General features: G+C 40.7%; 1 protein-coding gene across 1 annotated transcript in view; it reads left to right on the top strand.

The window, feature by feature from the left end:
* LOC110955651 (1-phosphatidylinositol 4,5-bisphosphate phosphodiesterase gamma-1-like) overlaps positions 1-10,172 on the top strand; it is a 57,338-nt gene extending 47,166 nt beyond the window's left edge. The window contains exons 21-32 of the mRNA XM_022200730.2: positions 1,305-1,408; positions 1,491-1,587; positions 1,685-1,751; positions 2,652-2,818; positions 3,164-3,260; positions 3,350-3,574; positions 4,870-5,015; positions 5,213-5,327; positions 5,424-5,585; positions 5,730-5,818; positions 7,740-7,924; positions 9,158-10,172. Coding sequence (XP_022056422.1) covers positions 1,305-1,408; positions 1,491-1,587; positions 1,685-1,751; positions 2,652-2,818; positions 3,164-3,260; positions 3,350-3,574; positions 4,870-5,015; positions 5,213-5,327; positions 5,424-5,585; positions 5,730-5,818; positions 7,740-7,924; positions 9,158-9,218 — 1,515 coding nt within the window. The 3' untranslated portion in view covers positions 9,219-10,172. The remainder of the gene's footprint in view (positions 1-1,304; positions 1,409-1,490; positions 1,588-1,684; positions 1,752-2,651; positions 2,819-3,163; positions 3,261-3,349; positions 3,575-4,869; positions 5,016-5,212; positions 5,328-5,423; positions 5,586-5,729; positions 5,819-7,739; positions 7,925-9,157) is intronic.
* Positions 10,173-10,807: the final 635 nt, after the last annotated feature.

Raw genomic sequence — 10,807 nt, forward strand, 5'->3', positions numbered from 1 at the left:
TTATTCAAGGGATTTGTTTGTGCTCTCAAAATATTTAAAGAAGAGGGGAAAAGGCAAAATATGAAACCTGAAATTTAAGGAAAGAGGAAAGCTGTGAAAGAGAAAAAACACTTAATCCTCATTCGGGCCGCGGGGGACTGGAAACTATCCCAGCTGACTCAGGGTGAAGGCAGGGTGAGAGGGACAGAGGAAAGATGGAATTAGCAACAGTTTAAGCCTCTAGTGCCAAACCTTTGGCTCCCCTCCTTCAGCAGTGAGCTTGATTACATAAACACTGTCAATGTGTGATTAAAACATTTGTATAACATTTCTAACCTCCTCACTGCCACCAATTCTCCATGTTCAAAGACAGCACCGTGAGCTTGTTTGAACTTAGAAGGAAGTTACAGACCTTTATGTCCTCAAGGCATGCCTAAAATTTGTCTTTGGTTTGTTTCATCTGTCCTCATAGATTGATGTAGCTCCATATTTACAGTTGGACACTTGCAAAGAACATGTATATCATGGCAATCCCCAGTTTCCAACTACTCCTGTAACTCTTACATTTCTAGGATGGAATCATTGAAGCTCGTGTCTTTGTCACAACAAACAATGATGCATTTCGGTTCTTTCACAGATTTATTATAGGTCTTCTGGAAATATGTCAAAATTTGCTGGATGTTTTTTGAATTCATTTTTTTGTGTGTGTGACAAAGATATGTCTTTCACTTATTTCATCATAGAAAATTCTGAATTATAGGAGTCATTGGAAAGTCAAGACTGGCCTCATATGCGTGGTCTTTACAAGTGTGTGTAAACTTTAGTTCACAACAGAATATGTACAAATCCTGCACTCTGGCTCTGAGAGTGTGGAAATGCAGTTTGTTAAAATTTTCAAGTAACTTTGGCATCCCCACGTGGCAGCTTGTAAAACCCACTGATTGTGTAAATGCTGTTCTGAGCTCAGTAACACATGAAGCATGTCTCACATATGGACACATAAAATACCACACTGTATTAGAAATCTGTTAGCTGCTGCTTACTGATAGCTGTGTTGTCATCATAAAGTGACATTCTTCTCTGCTGGCACAGTTTACTGTAGTTTATTTACAGTGACTCAACACAACACGACCACTGGGCCAGAATTAGCATTGCTAATTTACAACCGCTGTCCCTGAGCAGGAAGGTGTTAGGACTGAGATTATAGGATGAGACACAAGCAAGGGAACAAGGAGACGTCATAATATAACAAAATATTTTCAGAGATTTAACTTTTTTTTTCTTTCTCCACCTCTAATGCTGTTCCTTGCTGCCGTGTGTTTCAGTGTACGGTCAAAGCTCTGTATGACTATCGAGCTCAGAGAGAAGACGAGCTGTGTTTCCCCAAACAGGCGCTCATCCTCAATGTGGACAAGCAGGAGGGCGGCTGGTGGGTGCTGCTCAGTGCACATTTGGCTTCCTCTCATATGTGTTGTGTATAAGCCCATCATTGAAGTGTGTGTTGTGTTTAGGTGGCGAGGCGACTACGGAGGAAAGAAGCAACTGTGGTTCCCTGCAAACTACGTGGAGGAGGTGCCCAGCTCTCCCACCAGAGAACTGGATGAAGCAGTGAGCTCTGTTTCACACACGACCGTCAAAAGATTGTCATGCATTTATTGCATCAGATTATTTTAACAATGTGTGTTCTTATTTTGTGTTGTTTCAGTCCACAGAGAACAGTCCTCTGGGTACTTTCCTCAAAGGCTTCATTGATGTACCCACCTGCCACGTTGGTGAGTAAACGGACTTTCTCAAAATAGAAGTGATGCTGTTTTACTAGATACATAGAAGTAATTAGAAAGGGGCTGAGGGACAGTTAATGACCCAGTTCTCTAAGTGTGATCAGCTACCTGTAGATCTAAATGATGCATTTTAAGCTGAACATGTAAAAGCAAAGCAGAAGAATTGAATCCTCTGTTTTGGAACTGTCAAACAATATTTCCATCCATCCATTTTCTAGACACCACTTAATCCTAATTAGGGTCAGAGAGGGGTTCGAGTCTATTCCAGCTGACTTAGGGTGAAGGCAGGAGACACCTGGACAGGTCACCAGTCTTTACCAGGGATACATATGGAGACAGACAATCACACTCACATTCACAGCTATGGACAATTTTGGGTTAACAATTAAACTCAGCATGTTTTTGGACAGTGGGAGGAAACTGGAGAAAACCCATGGTGCTCAGGGAGAACATGCAAACTCCATGCAGAAAGATCCCAGGCCCAGGCTGAGGCACCAAATGGGATCTTCTACAATATATCCAATCTGTAAAATATTTCCACAGTAAATTGTCATATTTGATAAATATAATTTTAACGTTTAGCATTTTTCATACAAGCGATCTGTTCTCAATTGCACATCCAGTGACTTTGGTCCAGGTTGGTGTTTGAACAACACATTTAGCACTGACTCACAACTTCAGTTTACTTTGCAGAACAATGCAAAAGATTTGTACATGTAATTGCTTTGGGTCCCCGAGACTATCTCAGGATTTCCCCTGGGTGCAAAAATTCAGTGGTAGAAATCCTCACTAATTCTTTTTTTTTTAAATAGCTGTAATTGTAGAGCTACGGTGTTGTGTAACCAATTTGTCACATTAAACTACCTGTCACTCCTCCATTGATCCATCCAGTGGTGCATAAAGACGGGAAGAATTCGCGGCCCTTTGTGTTCACCATCCACTCCCAGCACCTCTCCTCTCACCCGGTCCAGACTCTGGATGTGGCGGCTGACAGTCTGGAGGATCTCACCAGCTGGGTCAGCAAGATCAGAGAGGCTGCACAGAACGCCGATGCTCGGGTCAGTGTGACGCTGCACAACACAGACAGACCAACACATCCGTTAGACTTTTTAGCTTTGAGCAATCGCTTCACCTTTTGCAAGGATTTTACTTTTATTAGCTTTACTTGGTTACTGAAATGCTAACTCACCTGCAGGAAGGTGGTTGTGTAGACTTTCAGTCCTCTTTCTCATGGTAATTTATGGTGCTTCAGAATGCTTTTTGATTATGGAAAACATTTCACCTCACATCCAAGAGACTTCCTCATTTCTGCCTGGCTGTACTGGAGCCCCACTTTACAATTAGTTTATAATTGTTATCATGTCTGATGTCATGATGTGGTTGTCTAATCTCCATGGTAACAGATGCAGGAGGAGAAACAGATGGAGAGGAGGAAGAAGATCGCAGTGGAGCTTTCTGAGCTTGTGGTTTACTGCAGACCTGTTCCCTTCAACGAAGACAGTGAGGATCAAACTCCTCCCGTTTCTCTTTCACTTTGTTGACATCTTTTGTATGTACTGGGGTCTCATTTCCTCTGCTGTTGTTTGCAGAGATCGGGACAGAGCGGGCATGTTACCGGGACATGTCTTCGTTCCCAGAGACGAAGGCAGAGAAGTTTGCAACTCGCAGCAAAGGAAAGCGCTTCCTGCAATACAACCGCCGTCAGCTTTCCAGAGTTTACCCCAGAGGACAGAGGCTGGACTCATCCAACTACGACCCGCTGCCCATGTGGCTCTGTGGCTCCCAGCTGGTCGCACTTAATTTCCAGACTCCAGGTCAGTGTGTGAGTGTGATGAGTAAGTTTAGGAGACAAACTTTCTGTTCACATGGTGACAAAATAATAATGCTGTAGATCTTGAAGACAGATAAAACTTAAGTGGAATATTTTAGATTTTTTTATTGTACAACATTTTAAAAAACTGGATTTAACATCTTGAACATGTTTCCAAGGGCCCACAGATGTTGCCAATACTGGAACGAAATGCTACATACTATAGATTTTTAGCTACATGTCTCTTATCTGCTCTGGTTAAATACAACCTGCAGTTCAGCCAAAAAGTCCCATCATACGTCTGTCTGTCTGTCTGTCTGTCTGTCTGTCTGTCTGTCTGTCTGTCTGTCTAATTGTTCACGTCATTACTCAAAAAAGGACTAACAAATTTATATGAAATTTTCAGGGAAGGTCAGAAATGACACAAGGAACAAGTGATAAGATTTTGGCAGTGATGCAGTTTATAGTCTGGATCCATGGATTTCTTCAAGATTTCTGTATCATTGCAAGATAGTAGCATGGCGTCACTGCAACTATGACAACAAGTGAACGCTACGTCAGCTGCCTGCTGACGATCACATGATTGCAATCCTACTGCAAATCCACCACTGTGGACTAATCGGGATTTATCCATCGGAAATGATACAAAGAACAACTGATTAAATTGTGGGGGTGTTTCCCAGACCATCAATTCCCGTCACCCGCTGCATATTTAGGTCATGTGATTTGGTATCCGTACATAACGTAAACATGCATAACACGCCTGTGTTCAGTGCAAGGCCATTTGTTTGTGGGTACATCTATATTAGATGGACACATTCGTTATTGCTGTGATTCCTGCCACAATTTTTTTCAAGATTTCAACCTTGGAAATGATACAACTGAGCAGCCTTGGTGAAGTATTGTCTGAGTGTTTTTCTTGTTTATAATTGTGACAGTTTTCTTTTTCTTTTTTTTTTTTAGATTTTTGTTCTGAATAGCATAACACACATGAGTAGTTGAGGACCACTGAAAGGTTCAGAATCCAACTCTTTGTTGTGCTTTTGCAGTTTCTGGATCTGATCAATGGTGTCATTTTGGTGGGTTTTTTTCAAGACAACATGAAGAACATACAGATTAAACAAGACAGAAATGACAATTTAAAATTACATTCTAGGTCACATAGCTTATGTCATTTTAGGAGGATTTCTCTTCGGGTCCTGTGAAGTACACAACTCTGTGTGTTGGTTAGACTCCTATCACTGACTGTGTTAGCTGTGAATACCTATGCTTATACAAATAATGTATGTCTACTTGTAGATAAACCCATGCAGCTAAACCAGGCCTTGTTCATGCTCGGAGGTGGCAGCGGCTACGTTCCCCAGCCTGACATCATGAGGGACGATGCCTTTGACCCTTTTGACAAGGACACGCTGCATGTGGAGCCAATCACCATCCAATTACAGGTCAGATTAACTATGACCAGCATCATGACTATCATCCAAGGAGTTTGATTACAGAAAGCAAAAACAACATGTCACTTGTAGTAATTTGCTCAGGAGCTTATCTGTATTACAGCTCAGTATTACTGCAGTAATCCAGTATCCATCCATACCATCTTCTTCCACTTTGTCAAATCTTCCTGCTCTGTCTCCTGTATCAGGTGCTGGGAGCTCGCCATTTGCCTAAAAATGGGCGCAGCATCGTCTGTCCCTTTGTGGAGGTGGAAATCTGTGGAGCCGACTACGACAGCTGCAAATGCAAAACGGACGTCGTAGGTAAGACGCCTGCTGAGCGGCAGAGATGGTGTCAAACATCAGCGCTTCGTGTTCTCCTGCTGCATGTTAACTGCGTGTTCCTCTCGACCCTCCCAGCTGATAACGGTCTGAATCCTGTGTGGGTGCAGAGGCAGTTTGTGTTCGACATCCACAACCCCACCTTCTCCTTCCTGCGCTTCATGGTGTACGAGGAGGACATGTTCAGTGATCCAAACTTCCTGGCGCAGGCGACCTACCCTGTGCGTCTGCTGCGAACAGGTGAGTGTTTTAACTCCCACCAAACACAAGGATGAGACTGAGCTTGATCACTGCATTCCACCACTCCACTCCACTCAAGACGTCTGATTTCAAAATGTTTTGTTTTATTCTGGGTTGAATCTGTTTATTGCTGTGTGTTGCCAGGCTACAGGAGTGTACCTCTTAAGAACAGCTACAGTGAAGAGCTGGATTTGGCATCACTTCTGGTTCACATAGAAATCGTCAATGCAAAGGTAAACAACACTTTGCCTCCACACTGCTGGAGGATGGATAAAAACATAACCTTTGCTGATAGGTCACAGTATTTACTCAGTATAGATGCTCCTCAGATCAGTCTTTACATTTGTGCTTTTTTTCTCAGTGCTAATTAATTTCTGTCTGCTAATATCAGCCTAATATCTTACCAACAGTGCAGATGAATTAGTGAGCAGACTTTCAGCTTCTCGTGTTACAAACTATTATTCAGCCAAAACCTTAGCAGAAAATTATCAGAAGTTAGTATGTACCTGTAACTAAAGCATTAAATCTGTGAATGATGGTTGATTCTTAAATTTAAATCCAACTAAACTGGGCGATCGTTGCTGATGCCTAGCCGTGGCAGGTCTCAAAGATACAGTTGAAAGCAACAAAACACTACCGTTCTAAAGTTTGGGGTCACCTAGGCAATTTCTTGTTTTCCATGAAAACTCACACTTTTATTCAAATGCTAACATAACTGCACAAGGGTTTTCTAATCATCAGTTAGCTTTTCAACAGCATTAGCTAACACAATGTAGCATTAGAACACAGGAGTGATGGTTGCTGCAAATGTTCCTCTGATATTCCATTAAAATCAGCTGATTCCAGCTAGAATAATCATTTACCACATTCAGAATGTCTAGACTGTATGTCTGATCAATTTATTGTTATCTTCATTGAAAAAACTTTTTTTCTTCAAAAATAAGGACATTCTCCAAGTGACCCCAAACTTTTGAACGGTCGTATTTTTTAGAAAAATTACAAAAATATGGAGATGGATCTCACGGTTGATGTTTTAAAATTATTTTAAATGAATTCAGTATGTGTTTGGTTTGTGTTGATCAGGTTTTATGATAAAAACCAGTAGCCAGATCTGCATAACAGTTGGCAAAATTATTTATAAAAGACCTATATCACTGGCAGGAGTGTCCAATATTCTGTATATTGAAAAAACCCAAAACACTATTATAAACAATTCAATTCAATTCAATTTTATTTATATAGCATCAATTACAGTCAAATCATCTCAAGATGCTTTACAGAACCCATATGCCTGACCCCCAGAGCAAGCCCAAAGGCGACAGTGGCAAGGAAAAACACCCTTTTAACAGGGAAGAAACCTCGAGCAGAACCCGGCTCTATATAGGGGGGACCCATCTGCCTGCTGGCCGGGCGGGTTGAGAGGGACAGAGGAGGGCAAGGGGGAGGGATGGGAGGAGAGGGAGGGGTGGGAAAGCAAGGAAAGTACAACACACATTTGGATACATGCATGACAGGATATGTGACACAGACAAAGTATAAGCTAACATTGAAAACAACATTTCTTTGACTGTCAGCACCAGTACCGGACAGAGGTCCACTTTAACACCTAGAGCCCCACACATTTTACATCCGCACATATCACTCCTTCGTGGTTGGTTTGCTCTTGAAACGTAACAATTTGCGAATACAAAATAATTTTTTTTAATCCTTGGTTTCAAGGCTGATAAATCTGCATCTTATGTCAAACTTAAAAAGTTACTCTTCTATACTGGCTGTTTTCAGTTTTCAAGACTGTTGAGACTCAAGGTGGATAATGTAGCCAGCTATCATTTAAAATACTTTATAACCTAAAATAAAGCAAATCATACAAGTTGTTGTTTCAACAAAGCATCCACTGCATGCATGCAGTGGATGCTTTGTTGTAAAAGTAAATGTCTCAGTTAATTTGAAATCTTTATTATCATTATTATTGTCATTCCTCCTGTGAAATCATTTAGCTGTTTTTTGAAGTAAAGCGAAACATTGACCTTTTTCTCTTTTTTCAACATTTTGCATTAATTTAGACGGTCAGTACAAAATAGAGCCCATCTCTAAGCTGTAGTCCACGCATGCCGTGTGTCACTGCTGTTCTCTCCATCCACACTGCCACTACAGGAGGAAGACGACGAGAACCTATACACATCCATCCAGCGGCTGCGGGATCGAACCAGCGAGCTATCCAACCAGGTTTCTCTCCTGGAGAGGTCAGGCTCAGCAGACATGAGCTACCAACAGAGTCTGGAGGAGCTACGAGCGGCTCAGGATCAGCTGAGTGAGCTGGTGGAGGCTCGCAACCGCAGGTGACTGAGGACACAACACAGGACAGGCAGAGAAAAGAAATATCTAGTGACTGATCTGTGCAGACATCCCTTTAAATGTGAGGTACCTTTGGTTCGTGTTGAAGAAATAGTAGGAGACAATGTTGACAATGTTTGGAAATGCAAAAGGTGGACAGTATTTAACTCTCAGTTTCTGTTTTTTTTTTTGCTCGTCACATATTTACTCCTTGTGGGTTCATTTTTCACTACGATATGAAATTCTACAACCATAAATAGAAGGAGAGACAACTATGTTTTCTGTGCAGTATCACACACTTCTAATGCCATAAATCATAAAGGAGAGAAGGCATGAGTTGAATTTCTTTAACCCCTTGACGCCTATTGTTGTGAGTTTGCAACATACCACTTTAATTCAGACTGCAGCAGAGACAGCGTATCCAATCCTCCAATGCCTGTTTGTGCATATTCAATAAGAACATTGGAGCCTTTTGCAAGCACTGGTTTCTCGTAGGACCAGTCAAGTGCGACCTAATTATTATATATCTCTTATTATTATTATTATTATTATACATCTGTTCTGTGTGTAATAGATAAATTAACAATGTCCACTTACTTTAGCATCAGCTTTACAAAAACACACAAAAAATGTTTTTTATTTAATTGTAAATAAATTCAGGCATCAAGGGGTTAATTACTTATTTTCCAAAAAATAAAAAAAAGAAAGAAATTAAAGAATCAACATATACGACATTTTTCCAAGTGTCCACAGGTGTTGGAAACACTGGAAAAAAATGGCTTCACACTATACATTTTTTATTTGTATCCATGTTTCCGTGACACATGTAGAATAACCTGATATTGGAGAAATGTTGTCATTACAATCTTAGATTTGGCTCATTTTCCCGACAATTAAATGTCATCATAGATTAGTTCAAGGACTGTTGAAAATCTGACCATTCTTTCTGTTTTTATGGTTTTTCCCTCTGATTAATAGTGTAATTTTGGTAGTTTTTTGAAAAGATAACATGCATTTCACACTCTCTAGTGGGTTTTGGGGTTCAGAGGGTTAAGCTATAGGCCCTGTTGACAGCTATATTCTGTAAGACCAACAATTCAAAACTGAGACACTGAAGGAAAATGTACCTATCCTGTCTTTTGCAGCTGTATCTTAATCTTGAATTAAACGCTAGAGATGTAATCCTTATAGTAGCTGTATGTCACACGCAACATGATATTTTTTTTCCACTTTTCCAGGCTGATGGAGAAGAAGAGGAGGGAGAAGCTGAGGCAGCAGGTGGCAGCAAAGCGCAGCTAATTCTCCCAGAGAGCCTAAACTCACCTCAAACGGTGCCTGACAGGCTGAGCAGTGACAGCCTGACAGAAGCAACAGGCTCTACAGCAGCGACATGCAATCCATTTGTAACTGGAAAAAAACAACACGTTCCCTCACGGTAAAATGTGAGATAATACAGCACCGTTCTGTGCTAACGGCAGACTGAAACAGTGACAAACAGAAGCAAAACTAAGCTATAAAAACAATCATGGACTGAAGGCTGAAACACATGAGCAAATTAGAGAAGGGCTACTTCTGATGTTTCCATGAGAACAGAGAGGTTAAAGGATAGATTTGTGAATTGGTTTCATCTGGGAGTTTCTGGTGATTTGCTGCTTTTCTTTGTGTTGTGAGATTTTAAATTAAACATTTTTGACTGTTGGTCAAAAAAACAATAATTAATTATATTTTCTACTATTTTCTGACCATTCATGTACCAAACAGTTCGTCATTTATTTTGGAAAGTAATCCGTAGATTAAGTGACAATTAAAATGATCATTAGTTGATGATGTAATCATGATGAGCGGCTCTGACAGAGTTTTATGCAACTAACTATCATAAACATCCTGCTAGCTAAATGCAACTACAACAAAAAGTCTATTTCACGTTGGCATTTTCACCATATTCTATAAATTTTGAAACAAAATAAGACTGCGTTCAAGTAGAAAAATGCACAGAACACACCTAGTTAGGACAATTCCATCTCTTTAGCGGTGTTTGAGCTCACACCTAAGAGATAGTGGAAGGAAAACCACAAAAGCTCAAGTAAAACTGGAAAGAAATTGAGAACTCCTTACATTTGCTCTCAACTGTGTTTCAGGCTTTAGTGAGAAAAACAGGATTAAAAGGGAGACAAAAACTCAGGTTACACAAATGTAGGAAGGTTAAACAAAAAAAAAAAACGTTATCTGGATGGAAAAAGGGAGCAGTGGGCACACGTAGCAAAAAGGAAATATCCTGTATGTGCCTTTGTTATTGTGCATTGTAGAGTATAGGTATTCATGTGTTTTAAGAAGTTAAAGAAAACAGACTGCTTTCTCTATAACTGGAATAGTTGCCCTTTAAGGGAAAACTACTAAAAACTGGAGAGGGAATGTTTGGTTCACACCACTACTCATGAAATGGGTTTCAAGCAATTTAAAGACTGACGTTTGGTCCTTCTAATTAAGACCAAGTCTTTTTTTTTGGGTCATCACACAAACTCTGCCTCCAGGTGTTGGAGGCTCCTGTCACAGACCTTCCTGTTCTATGAAGGAGAGCACAAACTGGGCGAACTGTGTCAAATGAATCCTCGTTCAAACCACACTGAGAGAGGTTTTTTTAATACTTCTTCTAAGGGCTCTAAACGTATCTATACTACCTTCAGAGAGGCATGAGAATAGTGAGCGGAGGTGGAGATGGGAACACTCCCTGGATGTCACCTGTACTGGGGCTCAGGTGTGTTTAACACACACATACGACAAATAAGGGCTATCACAGAAAACTAGCAGAGCACTCTTTTTACCTGCCGGCTCAGACTTCATGCCTCACAACTGAACCACATGACCAGGACCAGTTCCCATCATCACTC

This window comes from Acanthochromis polyacanthus, chromosome 4 (assembly GCF_021347895.1).
Source record: "Acanthochromis polyacanthus isolate Apoly-LR-REF ecotype Palm Island chromosome 4, KAUST_Apoly_ChrSc, whole genome shotgun sequence".
Taxonomy (NCBI): Eukaryota; Metazoa; Chordata; class Actinopteri; family Pomacentridae; genus Acanthochromis; species Acanthochromis polyacanthus.